We start from the raw sequence: 16542 nt of genomic DNA, 5'->3' as shown, positions 1-16542 counted from the left end.
ATATCATTTTTTATAGGAGCTTCCAAACCTCACTTCTAGCCTTTCTAGGAAATTTTAGATACTGAGAACAGTGGGTGTCAGGTTCTGTCCTTAGGATATATCAATGGGTTCCCCCTTCTTCCTCTGGAAGCCCATGTCTCACTGGGGGAGGGGGTGGAGATGGGGCAGGAACAGAGCAGGAAACGTCAGGATCACCTGGGGAACTTAAATGATCTCCAGGACCTATACAGGGCAACAAATCTGTAATTTGGACACAATGTGTGCCTGGGAACCTTTGGTTTTATGAGCCTTCAGTAGAAGAAATGACTCTGATGAAAGAAGATTTGCACATCACAACTTAGAGACAAGAGTGGCTCACGGATACAGGTTTCATTTGTTTGTTCCCTCATTGAGCCCCCTGGCTGCTGGTTGAGAGTGGCCAGACTGGCATATGCTCACTGCCTAGGAAACCTGGCCAGGCCTGCAGTGCAGGTGATGAGAGCAAGGTACTGAAGCCAGTTCAACTGGGAGCTTTCTGTCATTGCTGCTTTACCGTGCAGGAAGTTGAATGCTCACCCTGACAAAAATGCTTGCTCAGTGGCTGGGTTTAGTTGGACCAGAAGGCCATAGAAAAGGAAGTTAGAATTCATTTCCTTAGAAGCCTTATTTTTTTATATGTGGAGGTGCTTGGCAGAAACTTTTCCATTCATATATGTCACTCTATTTTGCCAGAATCTTTTGAAGAAACAAGTTGAGACTCGGACTGCAGATGGTCGCAGAAGAATCACACCTCTCTGCATAGCACAGCTGGACACCGGGTACTTATTCACTCACCGAGCTTTCTGTGGCTTTATCTGGGGAGTTCTTCCTCTCTCCTTTCACCAGTTAGCACTTTCATAATCAGGGTCTTCACAGGCTCTTGGGTCAATCCGACCCCTAGAATCTGGAAATGGGGGAGTAGAGCCCAGCTTCCCACCAGCCTCAAAGCCCTGTGCTTCCTGCAGAGCCCTTATGCACATTTGACTCATGCAGAAGGTGGGCTGGGAGGAGCCTGTGACAGGCTGGAAGGCAAGGGCACCTTCACAGGGCCTGTGTGTCCACACGGCCAGTTCTGCCTCGTTGTTGGTGGGGCATTGAAGAAACCAGGGAGAGAAGTCGGACTGATTTTTTTTTTGTTTCATTTTGCCCTTTTATACACATTTTTGAATAGTAAAAACCCAAAGAAGGATATAAACGTTACCCTTAATCTAGTCTCTCAGATATAATTGCTGTTAACATTTTGGTATCTGTATCTCCGGTCTTTTTCCCCACCTGTTCCTGTATCTTGACCTTGCATCCATTTTAATAAATAGTCCTCTGAAGCAAAGACTTGCTGATTGTCCAGGTTCCCAGGTTGTGAATGCACCATGATTTACTTGACCAGCCCCTTAAGTGTAGACTTGTAGTTTGTGTCCAGTGTTTTGTGATTGTAAATTAATCTTTGAGCACACCCATGACTGTTACCACAGGATACTTCCCAGAAGTGGAATTACTGGACAGAGAGTAGGGCTCTGAGGCACATTTCCCTGAGGGGGAAAAGTAGGGGAAAAGTGGACTCAGTCACCATTTGCTGTTGTCTCAGAGTCTGTAGTCAGGCTTGCTTTTGTATTAGTCATTCTCCTCAAAACAATGCATGTTGATTCAAAGGATGGTAAGGCCCTGTGTGAAAGAAATAGTCCCCCCGCTGTCAAAGTGATTTCAGGTTTTATACTTATTCAACCAATGTGTTCAGGGTGCTACCCACACTAGTCCTCTGCACTTTGCAGTTGTTTTGAAGTCTGAAGAGACCTTCTGTCATATGATGTGCTGATCTGACCTCCTCATGTTGGGGGTGTGGGCTGTGAGGCCCTGGAGGGCAGAGACCTGACCAGATGGAGCCAAGTCTCCTGACTCCTCCCAGAGAGTGGTTTTCCTTTGATCAAGCCTTTTTCTGTTGTTCACCTACCAGGGGTAATGCTACATGCTTACTTTTTATTAGGACCAAATGAGACAGGTACATGTGACTGTGCTTTGAACACTGTGAAAAGCTGTGGAAGTGAGGGTAATGGAGGTGGTGGTGATGGTGACATTTTTCTTCCAAGCATCCTTTCAGGCCCTACCTGATGAGGAGATAGAGGTGTTAGGTGGCTTTCCACCTGGCCTTAAGCCAGCTTTCTGCCACAGGACACCTATTTCTGGCACCAGAACTTGATTCTTTTGGTCTTAAAGGCTTTTTTGCCCTCTTGACTACCGTGTTAAAACAAGTAGCAACAGAATAGGTAATGATTAGTTTAACTAATCAAGCAAGAAAAGAAAAAGCACAAATATTTTAAGTAGAAGTAATCACAGATAAAGAATAAATCAAAAGGACAAAAGACTTCTTTACTGAATTCTGTGTAAATAAATTTGAAAGTAGGTGATTTTGAGGAAAATAAAATTATGAAAACTGAAGAAAATCTATACAAATGAATTATTATAGAAGAAATAGAGGACGCTGTCCCAGAACTAACCTACCAAAAGCCACCAGACTAAGAAGGTTTCACAGAGAAATTATAAGAAAGTTTCATTCTAATAATTAGAGGAACAGATCATTCTAATACCATTCAAAATACTTGAAAATACTCTAGTGCATTACAAAACCGTTTTTGAAATGAACACAGATTTACATCAAAAACATGACAAAGGTAGAACATAATAAATTCCTGATCAATCTCATTTCTGAACGCCAATGCAAAAATGCTACATAAAATAACAGAAACTTACAGTGTGTTAAAATGTTAATACGCTATGACCAGGTAAGGTTTATTTCATGAAAGCAAGGTGGTTCAAATTTGGGGAAATTTAATTTGCTTCTGCATATCAAAAGATCAAAAGAAATATATGGTCATCTCCATAGATGCCTAAGAGACATTTTTATTAAATTCAACATTGTTCTGATTTAAAATTTATTTAAACAGATGGGCACTTCCTTAACTTGATAAAAACTACCTTATTTTAAAGTAAATTCAAAAACTAAGTATGCATCTAGTCTGGTAACTATAATGTAACATTGTTCTGGAAGTCCTAGGTCATACAATTAGTCAAGAGAAAGAATATATTGGAAAGGAGGTGGTAAGATGTATCATTATTTAAAAGATGGTGTGATCTGCAAGAGAATCAACTGGGAAAACTGCCATAGATAATAAAAGAAGATAATAAAGTGGATACAATCAACACAATGAGATCCGAGTGGCAGCAACTACCTTTAGAAGATCACTTTCACAAATGCAGTGCCTACAACGTAACAAGAAATGTAGAAGGTCTTTATGAAGAAAAATTATAAAATCCTACTGAGTGACCTAAAAGAAAATTGAAAGAAATAACTAGAAATGTACATCCATTTCTTCCCTAAGATGATTTGACATTATAAAAATGATAAATCTCTCTCAACATGAGCCCATACAAATAACCAACAGGAGTTTTCAGAATCAGACAGGCTCATTCTAAACTTGTGTGGAAAAATAAGCAGGAATAACTGAAATATTTCTGAAAAAGAAAATCAGGGAAGACTAGCCCCACCAGAAATTAAAACTTATAAACTGTAATAAAATGGGTACTGACATATGAATAGACAGAGTGGTGGAATACAGTAGAAAACGCAAAAGTAAGCCCAAATATTTATGGGAATTTATGTGGCATTTTGCATCAGTGATGAAACATCAGCTAATGTAATAAATTGCATTACATCAGAGAGAGAGAGAGAGAGGAAGAAAGAGAGAGAGAGAGAGGGTCAGGACTACTTACCTATAGAAACAAAGTTAGATCCCTACATCACAACTTAAAATTAGATACATTCCAAGCAACTCAGATTTTTTTTTTAACTTTTTTGTTTAAAATTTTAGAAGATTCTTTAAAAGAATATTTTTATGATCTATGGCACAAAATTTAGTCCACACAAAAAACATTTTGGGTGCAAGGAAAATTGTACTATAAAGAGTCAAAACAGCATCATGGGGGCACCTGGCTGGCTCAGTTGGAAGAACATGCAACTGTTAATCTCGGGGTTGTACGTTCAAGCCTCCTGTTGGGTATAGAAATTAGTTAAAAATAAAGTCTTTACAAAAAAAAAAAACAAAACAAAACAGCATCCTGGGGAAAATACTTCCTGCTCGTGTAAGGAATTTATTAGATATGTAAATAGGTCTTGGAATCAATAGTAAAGACAACCAGATAGAACAATAAATAAGGAATATAAACAGTTCACCAGATAAAGGAAATCATATGCTTCCGCATGAAAAAATCTCAACCTTGCATCACAGTAATTGCAAATTATTAAAACTATAGTAAGGTACCATTTTTCATCAAATTGTCAAGTATCAAAAAATTTGGTAAAACTGTTGGTGACAGTTTGGGGAAGCAAGCACTCTGATACACAGCTGGAATTTAAACCTCCAAGGAAGGCACTTTAGAACTATTTATCAAAACTCATCAATGAACATTCCATCTGCTGCTGAAATTCCACTTCTAGGAATTTATCTCATGTAATCTGTGAAACACCTGTTGTACTGATGATTATGACAGGGTGCATCTTTGAGCAGCTACTATGCGTTCTAAGTGTGTGCTACACTAACCACGTTAGTCCCAGTCTCAGGAGGGTTCTGTGAATTTCTGTTTTGCAGATAGAAACCTGAATCACAGAGTGGTTGAAGTGCCCAAGGTCCCAGAGCTTGTTCATGGCAAAGGAGTAAAACCTGGCCAGGTTGGCCCGGGGCCCTTAGCCTTAACACTGCAGTATCTTGCCACCTGTGACAGCAGTGTCTGTTACAGAAAAAGCTGGGAGACAGCGCTGGCATTCCGCAGTAGAGGCTGGTTAGGTAAATTATCGTATATCCACACAGCCCATAATGAAAGAGAGTCCTGCTCTGTGTGCTGCATTTCATGAGTTCTGAGACACACGCCTGCATATTTTAACATTTCTGAGATTAGGGTACATCTTATAATCAGGAGCTTCTGACAGTTACATTTGGTAATAACCTCTTCTTTCTTAGATACTTCTTACTTAGTGAAGTATCAGTTCATCTTAGGTTCGATTACACATAATGTATGACATAATTTTAGTTTTCTTTTTACTTTTCTGTGACTTGGCACATTTTCTTCCATGAAAATACTTCACCTTTGGACCCAGAAAAAAATCACTTCAAACATAGAAAGTACTTGATGTGTCTGATTTCCCAGGCTGATTTTTGTTCTTGACAACAGGGACTTCTCCACGGCATTCTTTAACAGCATCCCACTCTCGGGCTCCCTGGCGGGCACCATGCTCTCCTCTCATAGCAATCCACAGCTACTGCCACTCGACTCCAGTACCCCCAACTCCTTTGGCGCCTCGAAGCCCTCCACAGAGCCTGTGGCGACAGCTGGTGCCAGGCCGGCTGGTGATACTGTCAGTAAGGACAGGTGAGTGGGCATGCCAAGGCTTGCTCCTGTCCCTGGGGAAAGTTCAAATTTGGACACAGTTCTGCTGACACTTCATGGCTCCTTCGATAAAAAAAAGAAAGGTGCTTGATTTTTGATGAGGTCCTGCTTGGGAGGGAGACCTTGTTCAGGTGAGTCTCTGATGCACAGGGCCATGAGGACTTCACCTCCTGGGGCAAGATGCAGTCCCAAGATGCACTCCTCACTCCTAAGGGTGCAAACCACCCAGGGATGCATTGCCTGCCCCAGGGTCAGCCCCACTTTCCAGCAGTTCTACATTTGAAGTGGCTTAGGCCCCCACTGCACGGTGGAGATCATTGCCACACCAGTCATCTCAGGAAGGGTGTCTGGGGAAGGATAGCTCCAGATCTGTGAGACATTTTAACAGTTGGCCTTGCAGGTCCTGGGAGAGGAGGAAGGAACTCCAGGATGCCTGCCAGGTGTCTGTTGTGGGGTCCAGGTGGGTGGATGTGGTCAGTAGGAGGCCCAGTGGCTTTGGGACTCAGCGTGTGTGATGTGCTTGGGCATGGGGGAAACTTACAGGCTCATGCCTAGGCCTATTCTCTGTGGAGAAGACAAGGGCTATGAGATGAACACTTGGAGGAGAGTATGAAGATCGCATATTGCCAAGGCGGGATGAGAGAGGGGCTTCCCAGGCCACAGTGTGTTTGGCTGAGCATGAAGGCTGGGAATAGACAGTGACTTCAGGACCCTGGGTGGGGACTTTTCTTGTTAGACCATTAGTCAAAGTAGGAAAAGCTGCTTTGGTTTGGAGTGGTTTGGGATGGAAATGCTGTATTCAAGTTGTGGAGGTAGGGCAGTATAGTGAGAAAGGTTGTAAGAGCCACTTTCTAGGCCTCATGCTACCTCTAGAATCTCTCACAACAATACAGTGGGGCAAATGTGAGTGCATTTGCTCATGACCTTCTCACTAGCCAAACTTCCTGATTTTTAGAGATGAAAATATTGAAGAAATAAGAATAGTAGATTACATCTTGAAATTGTATTTATAGAAGTTTGATATCTGTGGCTCTTTTATTTGGCTCCCGATAACACAAATGTAGGACTCCCAAATGCTTGATGGATTGTGCTTAACGTACTCTCCCATCTTCTTACTCCCCACCCCCAGTGTGAATGCTACCTCTACTCCTGCTGCATCGTCACCCTCCGTGTTAACAACCCCGTCCAAGATCGAACCCATGAAAGCATTTGACTCCCGATTCACGGAGCGGTCTAAAGCCACGCCAGGTGCTCCTGCCTTGACCAATGTGACTCCAACAACTGTGGAAAGGTAGGTGGTGGCTGTGTGGGCCCCCGAGAGACCAAGTAGGACACAATCTCAGCTAGCAGTGCAGCAGCCACTTTCCCACCAAGCAGCCTGCTTTCCCATGCAGGAGCACACTCTAGTCCCTGTAGACTCAGGAGCCCCTGAGTCCAAGGAGAAAGGAGCAGGTTTTCCAAGTGGGAAAATGATTGGAAGAAGCCATGGCGGGTACAGAACAGACACAAAGAACATCGAGGGCAACAACACCACAAGGGCTGGTCAGTGCAGAGGCTCTGTGGAGTTCAAGGTCATTGTTTGAATGGAGCCGAGTTTGCCTAGAAGAGGAATGGGAGATTGGGTGGGGAAATAGAAGGCTGTGATACTGCCGCATCATGGAAGTAATGGCCTGCTCAGACACTGACCAGGTGTTTGGGAGCAGAGATAAAAATGATAGAGAAGAGGTCTTCATGCAAGTATATAAGCTTCTGAGCTCTTACAAGCTCTATGCTACTCGCCCCATTCTCTGCATCTCCCTTAGCACACGGCAACCAAGCCACATGGGATGTAGCCTATTTCTTGGAATTACAGTTCTCCTGAGGTGGCTAGAGCAAGTGGGTCTGTTGGCACAGAGCTTTTCTGATTCCTGGGGAGTGTGTCCCCAGCTCCATGACCATGAGTCCACCACGACACAGAGTTCACTGCATAGCCCAGTGAGGTAGGGGTTTGGGGGAGTTAGAGGTGGGCTGGGCCAGCTTCCTACAGAGGTGCCAAGGCCTTAAGTGATGTCCTCTTGAGGTTGCACCCCAGCTTGACACGACAGGCTCAGCAGCACCCTACCTAGCCTTTGCCACTATCAGCTAAATGCAGGACATTTGTCACAGACTCTTGCAGTTACCACACAACCAACAGGCTCTCAACAAAGGGAGCATTTGTGATGAGACCTGACCTTGCAGTAGACTATGTCTTGGAGCTAAAGCTGTAATATGCTGTCCCCAGGACTTGACTCATGATCTCAAAACTGCTTGTCTAATCAGAATTTGTTCTCCTTGGAGAACGGCCTCTGGAGACCAGCATGGGAGGACTCTCAGGTCAGCTACTGCATCTTTGACCTTGGTGCAGGACCTTGTATTCTACTCTATAGTGTGATCATGCCTGTTTTAGTATACAGGTATTCCACACGATCTCTTTATCTAGCAGTTTCTCTGTCTAGTAGTATGGAGGATCTGAAAACCTTCCTGCTGCTCAGTACTTTGAAATGGTGGATGAACTGCAATATATATCCTTAAAACACGTAACCAGTTGATGATAAAGTAAGGGAAATCCCCTGGAGCCAAAATCTAAGAGTAAACAAAATGACCAGGGTGTTGGGCTGGGAGGGGTTACCTACATGGTAACCTTGAGTTTTAATGGCCACAAAGATTCAAGACAGGGCCTTGGGCCTGAGCCATGTAGTGGGTTGGAACTAAGACACTAACATTAAGTCAAACTTCTTGACAAAGTATACCTCTAGTGAGAGAGAGGACAGAAAAAGCCTGAAGGGCAGCATGAGAACATGGCCAAGAAGTTGAAATATCTCAGCCAGTCCTCAGGGTTAGGAAAACAGACTGTATAGCCACAGGCCTGCCCTCCTGTGGATTGGGGATGTTTAACACTAACCACGTCATCTCGAAACCATCAAGCAAAGAAATGAACACAAAAGGAGATTTTTGACTAATTAACACCCAGAGGCCCTTGGCAAAACCAGTGCAAATCCCCACTGCCATTTCCCTCACCCCAGCAAGCACAGCATTCCCACTGACAAAACACTGCCAAAGAGGGACTCAAAATCCAAAGTAACAAAACACATGAAGAAACAGTGTATTACATACAAATGTCAGGAGACATAATGAACAGGTTTAGACTTTTTTATAAATTTGATCATAGAAGAGAGAATTGCCAGGTAAAGACTGTAAAGTAAGTATACTTAAAGACATGAAAGATAAAACAAAATGTGAGGAAAGGTTAGTAAACATCCCACATACAAAAATTAACTTAAAATGGGTCAAAGAACTAAATGTAAGAGCTAAAACTTTAAAACTCTTAGAATACAGATGTAAATCTATATGACACTAGATTAGGCAACTGTTTCTTAGATATAACACTTAAAGCACAAGCAACTAAAGAAAAAATAGATTGGATTTCATCAAAATTTAAAACTTTTGTGATTCAAAGATCATAATCAGCGTAGTGAAAAGACAGTCTACAGAATGGGAGGAAATATTTGTAAGTCACATCTGATAAAGATCTAGGACCAAAATGTATGAAGAACTTATAACTCAACAATAAAAAGACTAATAACCCAATTTAAAAATAAAGGATTTGAATAGAAATTTCTCCAAAGATACATAAATGACCCATAAACACATAAAAAGACTCTCAACATCATTAGTCATCAGGGAAATGCAAATCAAAACCACAATGAGATACCACTTCATAACCACCAGGATGACAATAATCAAAAAGTCACATAGTGAAAAGTGTTGGTGAGGATGGGAAGAAATCAGAACTCTCATGAATTGCTGGTGGGATTATAAAATGCTGCTGGGTGGGATTATAAAAGCTGCTTTGGAACACAATCTGATGGTTTCTGAAATGGTTAAACATAGAGTCCCCATGTAACCCAGCAATTCCACACCTACATATATACCTAAAGAACTGAAAACCTGTATTTATTTTAAATCTTGTACACAAATGTTCATATCAGTGCTACTCATAATAGCCACAAAGTGGAAACAACTCAAATGTCTATAAACTGATGAATAAACAAAATGTGGTATATCTGTACAATAATACAAATAGCTATTTGCATAGTAATACAAATAATAATTTGGCAGTAAAAATGAATAGAGTACTTAAATGTTATGCCACACAGACAGACCTTGAAAACATGCTAAATAAAAGGAGTCAGTCACAAAGGACCACATATTCCAATTCCATTGCTATGAAATGTCCAGAATAGGCAAATCTACAGAGACAGAAAGTATTAGTAGTTGCCAGGGGCTGAGGAGAGAGGAGGTTAGGATGTCACTGGTGGGTACAGAGTTTCTGTATTATGAAATTACTCTGGTGTTAGATAGGGAAAAAAAAAAAAGAAACAACTACTGAATCTGTATCTTAAAATGATGAATTTTGTGGTATGTGAATTATGGCTCAAAAGAAATAATGTACCGTAAAAAAGACCAGATAGACTTGGAAAGAAGCCAGAAATTACTTTTAGCAAAGAAAAATAAAAATCATTGCAATTGAAAAGCCACGGTAAGCATGTCCAACAGCAGATGAAACCCAGCTGAACAGAGCATTACATCTTAGGAACTGACTGGTGTGGAGGTGAGAAAGTGGAATGTAAGAAAGAGAGGCTAGAGATAGGAGGGCAGACAGAAGGAACAGTGTGCCCTAGTAAGAGTTCCCCCAAAGAGGGCATGCTGTGGGGCAGTTTTGTCAAGAGGGAGTATCTGGTATTTCACAGGCTTAACTCAAATGTTGAAACCTCAGTTTGGAAACAGAGTGAGTTCTGAACAGAATAAGTAAAACTAAATCCCTGCCTTAGAGAAACTAAGAGCACCATAGACAGGAATTTCTTCTTTTCATTGAGGAAGGCACCCCACATTTGTCTTGCACGTTTCCATGATCTTTGTCATACTCTTTTCCATCTCTTAGAGAGTACAAACCCTGATTGGGGAAGCATATAGAATACCCCTTGAAACAGGCTACTAGAAAGCAAAGTCTTGACTGCATGATCTGGGCCCTGATGCCACCACGATTGGTCCCTCAGCAGCTGTGTACCTGAGGTTTCACAAGACCTTTTAGCCATACCTCCAGCTCCAGGAAAAACTATAGAATAGAGTAAGGGAGCATCAAGTTTGTCATTCCCAGCTTCTCACTTGAAAATGGCAGCGAGTGAGCATTTACTCAGGGCTGAGTTTCCTGCCTCCAAGGCAACGGGAATGTCTGGTGAGACTCCAAGAGCTCGGTGCTAAATCCTAAGGAGTTATGATTGGATACTTATATAAGGAAAACAGAATAAAATACACTATCTTTAATAAAGGCTTTACAGAAAATGTAGCTTTCTTGATACGGCTGTTTCTTGTATTGATTCTCAGTAAAAGCCAAGGGGAACCCTTTCAATTACCCATCAGCATAGGTCTTCCTTGGGGGCACAGTGTCATGCATGGTAAGGAGCAGCACTCAGAGCTATATACCGTGAGGTTAAGTCCCAACTCTCTACCTTGTGGTGGGGTGATCTTAAGCAAGACACACAAGCTTTCTCAGCCTATCTCCTCCTAAGCAGAGTGGCTCTCCGAGGAGCACTACCTATAGGAAATATAACTTGAAAATTGAAGAGGGATGGAGTGCCTGTAAAACCATGCCTTGATCTTGGTCTCATAGTGAGCAGCACATATCAGCTCCTGTTACTCCTTCATTATACTTCATGGTGGCTTGGTAGTTGGTCACTGCAACCTGCCTGACACTTCTTTGCCAAAAGTGTTAGGTGAGTCTTGGGGCCTAATGCTATCCTCCCAGGTTCAGGGTGGCAGTCCTAGTTGAACCTGCGGGCCCTCTACTTCACCCTGCCTTAAGTCGGTTCATCAGTCAAAGGTACAGAGAGGGGTACAAGTTGGCCTGTGTGCAGGTAGAACCTATGATGGAGCCCATGTGTAAGTGGGGCAACTCTGGCCAACTGTGCTCTTCAGCTCTTCTTCAGCAAGTATCTTAATCTAGGGGACAGCTGCTGTAGATCTATATAACCTGGTATCCCTAAGGGTACTGGGTGACCAATGGTAGTGGCCCATACAGGCTGGGAGGCCCCTGAGGTCAGGGGCCCTGAATGGGGTGTCAGAGGCAGGAGGTGGGGAGACTACCGAGGACTCTCATAGAAGTTTCAGCCATAGAGAGTGGGACCACCTGAGCTGGTATAAGGCTAAGCAAAGTGAGGTTCATGCACTGGTATTGAGCTCAGAAAGTGATCAATTTAGAAACTTGTGTGGCAGTTTGACATTGCTGTGACATTCTTACTGTATTTTATAAAGCTATAATTACACAAAGTCTAAAAAATTTTGAAAGGATTTTGGGAAACACTGATTTAAGGTTTCTAGAACATCAAGCTACACCCAGAAGTGGATGTTTTGTCCTGCTGTAGAGCATTAGAATGGGGAGCAGGAAAGCAAAGGCTTTCATGGAGCAGAGTTAGGAGGTTCTGGGTTTTCCTAGTTTGATACATGGGTACAGATGGAAAAAGTTTAGGATTTGTACACACTGGTGTGCCTGTCTGCCTTTCTATGACCTGGGGTTACCAGGAGGAAGAACAGCAGAAGGTAGTGCCCAAAGGAAGTGCTAACAGTCCTAGGGCCTATGGTCACACTTTCTGGTTAGCAGAATGAATGCAAGCAGGTATGAGGGCTCTCAGACTAGGTTGGAATATAATTCACCATGAACTCCTTGAGGAAAGGTGTTCAGTGATGGTGTCTGACCCAGGTATTCTGTCATGTCCAAAGATATCTATTGCAGCATTATAATAGAGCACATTTACCCAACTGCCTCAAAAAAGAAGTATTGAGGAAATAAGCTATTGATTTTGTAGCCCCTAATTAATATCTATGAAGACTGAAGTACTATAGAAAAATAGTTCACATGGAGTGTTATTTGGAAAAAGCAGGATATGAAGTTGTATTAAAGTATAAAGACAATTAGAAGGCTGTTGGAACACCTGGGTGGCTCAGTCATTAAGCATCTGACTTCACTCAGATCATGATCTCACATTTCATGGGTTTGGGCCCTGCATCAGGCTCCCTGCTGATAGTGTGGATCCTGCTTGGGATAGTCTGTCTGTCTCTCTCTCTCAAAATAGGTAAACTTAAAGAAATGAAGGCTGTTGCAAAAAATAAATAAATAAATAAATAAGAAGGTATAATATTTAATTGTATACCAATAAATTAGATAAATGAAATGGAAAAATTCCTAGAGAGACATGAACTACCAAAGCTGACACAAGAAGAAATAGACAATTTGAATAGACCTATAACAAGAGTTTGAATTAGTAAACAACAACCCACAAAGAAAAGCCTAGACCCTGATGGCTTTACTTCTTTATTCTACCAATCAATTAAAGAATTAATACCAAATTCTTCATAAACTCTCTCAAAAAATAGGAGAGGGGTACCTGGCTGGCTCAGTCAATGGAGCATTTGACTTAGGATTGTAGGTTCGAGCCCAAACTGAGTATAGAGATTACTTAAAAATAAAATCTTTTTTAAAAAAATAGGAGAGAACATTTCCCAACTTATGCTCGGAGGCCAATCATCAGGATACCAAAAGCAGACAAAGATATCACAGAAAAGAAAAATACAAACCAATATTTCTTACGACTGTGGACACAAATCCTCAAAAATACAGCCATATGTATATACATGCATACATATATATATATATGTATATATGCATGTGTGTATATATATATTTGGCTCAACATATAAAAATCAATTGATACAGTATACTATATCAATAGAATAAAAACAGACACCACATGATTAAATCTAACACCCATTCATGACCTAAACAAATAACAGCAAGCTAGGAATAGACTAACTCCATCAACATAATAAAAGGACATCTTTGAAAACCCCATTCAACTAACATCATACTTAATGGAAAAGACTGGAGGCTTTCTTCCTAAGGAAAATGAACAGGAACAAGACATTCTACTAGAGTTTCTAGGCTAAATGACTTCAAGATTGGAAGGTACAGGATCAATCTATAAAAATCAGTTGTATTTCTCTACACTTGTAAAGAACAATCAAAAAACGAAGTTAAGACAATAATTACAATAGCACAGAAAAGAATTAAATGTTTATGAGTAAATTTAACAAAAATACCGTATAAAGCTTATATTTTGGATGCTACAACTCATTGTTGTACCAAAGACCTAAACAAATGGAAAGACATTCCATTGGATGTCTTAATATTGTTAACATGGTAGTAGTACCAAAATTGATCTACAGATTCAATGCAATCCCTTTCAGAATTCTAGCTAGCTTAGAAATTAACACTCTGATCCCAAAGTTCATGTGGAAACTCAAAGGCCCCAGAATAGCCCAAACAGTCCTGAGGGGAAAAAAGCAAAGTTGGAGGACTCACACTTCCTGAGTTCAAACCTTAGTGCAGAGCAATAGTAATCATGATAGTGTGGTACTAGCACAAGGACAAACCTTATAGGTCAAAAGAATAGAACTGAGATCCTGGAAATAACTCACATTTCTGTGATCAGTTGATTTTTAACAAGGGCACCAACACCATTCAATGGATGGAGAAAGAGGAGTTTTTTGTTTTTTTTTTAAGTTTGTTTATTTTGAGAAAAAGTGGGGGGAGAGAAGGAGAGAGAGAGAATCCCAAGCAGGCTCTGCACTGTCGGTGCAGAGCCTGATGTGGGGCTCAAATTCACAAATTGTGAGATTAGGACCCGAACGCAAGTTAAGAGTCAGATGCGTAACCAACTGAGGCACCCAGATGCTCCTGAAAGAACAGTCTTATCAACAAATGTTACTGGGACAGCAGGATATCCACATGCAAAAACATAAAGTCGGGTCCTTACTTCACACTGCATACAAAAATTAACTCAAAATAGATGAAAGAAATAAATGTAATAGCCAAACTACAGAACTCTTGTGACTTTGGATTTGCTAATGGACTTTTGGAGATGAAAGCAAAATCAAAGCAAAGAAGAAATAGGTAAATTGTATTTCATTAAAATTTACCACTTGTGCTTCAAAGGACACTATCAAGATGGTGGGGAAAAAACTAGAACTGGGAAAAATATTTGCTAATCATATTTCTAATAAAGGACTTATTTCTAGAATACAAGTATTCTTACAACTCATGCAACTCAGTAATAGATTAATGACACAATTTTTAAATGGGCCAAGGATTTAAATAGCTGTTTTTAAATATGATATACAAATACCCATTAAGCAAGTGAAAAAATACTCAACATTATTAGCCATTGGGGAAATACAAGTAGAACCACAAGATTCCACTCCACACTAATAGGAAATCAAAAGATAGATAATAAGTATTGGCATCAATGTGAAGAAATTGGGACTTTCGTACACTGCTGTCGGGTATATAGAATGGTAGACACTTTGGAAAACAGTGTGGCAGTTCCTTAAAAAATTAAACATAGGCATAACACTTGACAGTCCTCAGTAAATACCCAAGAAAAATGAAAACCTGCCTACGCAAATAACATTTATTTGAACGTTAATATGAATGTTCAAATAGCCATTTGACAAAGGAACTTTTTAAAAATGTTTTGAGAGAGAGAGCATGAGTGGAAGAGGGACAGAGAGAGCAGGAGACAGAATCTGAAGCAAGCTCCAGGCTCCTAGCAGTCAGCACAGAGCCTGATGCGGGACTCGTACTCATGAACCATGAGATCATGAGCTGAGCTGAAGTCGGATGTTTAACCAACCAAGCCACCCAGGGGCCCTGACACAAGAATTTCAGTCTTCAGTAAATATCCAAGAAAAATGAAAACATGCCTATGCAAATAACGTTTATTGAATGTCTTTATGAATGTTCCTATCAGCATTATACACAGTAGCCAAAAACTTTAAACCAACCAAATGTTCATTAACGGAAGCAAGGTGTGGTTATCCATATAATGAAGTACTATTCAGTCATAAAAAAGGAGTCAAGTACCAATACATTCTACAGCATGGATGAACCTTGAAAATATGTGAAGTGAAAGAAACCAATGCTGGATGTCACATATTCTGTGATTCCATTTATAGGAAACGTCCAGAATGGGGACATCTCTGGAAATGGAAATAGATTAGATCATCCCATCAGGGGAGATCTATGAAAACAGAAAATGGACTAGAATGGGAGAATTGGGGGGTGGTAACAGATACAGAGTTTATTTCTGAGATGATGAAAATGCTCTGAAATTGCTATTGCGACTGTTGCACAACTTTGTGAAGATACCAAGAACTGTTGAATGGTATATTTTAAGTTCATCAATTGTGTGGTATGTGGGTTACATCTCAGTAAAGCTATTCACCAAAAATAAACACATTACACACATACATATACACAGATTAAAATGAAGAAGTGCAAGAAAATGCATGAGACACTTTCTATGTCAGCAGCACCTAGGACTTGGAAGTGGCTTTTTTTTCATAGGCTTTTGTTTTGAAACTTTAAAACCTTGAGCAACATGGAAAAATAGTCCATTGAACATCTTTGTACCCTTCACCTAGATTCACCAGGTTTTGTCATGTTTGTCAGTTTTGATTTTACTTTTACTCTACAACACATATGATAAACACATGACACTTCTTCCTATGAGAGGCACTTCCTAAACAAGGATGCTGTCCTACATAATCACATTCCATTATCACACTCCACTGGGTATTTAGTCCTATACTTTAAAGCTTTTTAACAATTTTTTGTGAAGTACTGTCCATTGTTTAGAGTTCACTCTTTGTGTTGTATAGTTGTATGTGTTTTGACAAATGCATAATGTCATGTATCCAGCATTATAATCATGCACACTAATTTCCTCTCCCTAAATATCCCTTGTACTGTAGCTATTCATTGATCCCTTCCTCCTCCCTGAACACCTGACAATCACTGGCCTTTTTACTGTCTCCATAGTTTTGCCTTTTCTAGAACGTCATATAATTGGAATCATACTGTATGTAGCCTTTTCTAATGGGCATCTTTCACTTAGCAATATCTATTTAATGTTCTTACATGCATTTTCATGGTTTGATAGCTCATTTTTTTTTACCAAA

The 16542-nt window shown here is 40.6% G+C and overlaps 1 protein-coding gene across 4 annotated transcripts in view; it reads left to right on the top strand.

Annotated features, from left to right (window-relative positions):
* The window catches only part of LOC115498770 (protein HIRA), a 92427-nt gene that overhangs the window by 43632 nt on the left and 32253 nt on the right, over nt 1–16542 (top strand). For all 4 annotated transcript variants that reach the window (XM_030292408.1, XM_030292409.1, XM_032595441.1 and 1 more), the window contains 3 exons: nt 712–797; nt 5236–5433; nt 6581–6742. In XM_030292408.1, the coding sequence (XP_030148268.1) occupies nt 712–797; nt 5236–5433; nt 6581–6742 (446 nt within the window). The remainder of the gene's footprint in view (nt 1–711; nt 798–5235; nt 5434–6580; nt 6743–16542) is intronic.

Source organism: Lynx canadensis, chromosome D3 (genome assembly GCF_007474595.2).
Source record: "Lynx canadensis isolate LIC74 chromosome D3, mLynCan4.pri.v2, whole genome shotgun sequence".
Lineage (NCBI taxonomy): Eukaryota > Metazoa > Chordata > Mammalia > Carnivora > Felidae > Lynx > Lynx canadensis.
The sequence above is the reverse complement of the archived record's forward strand: the minus strand, read 5'-3'. Positions and strand labels throughout refer to the sequence as shown.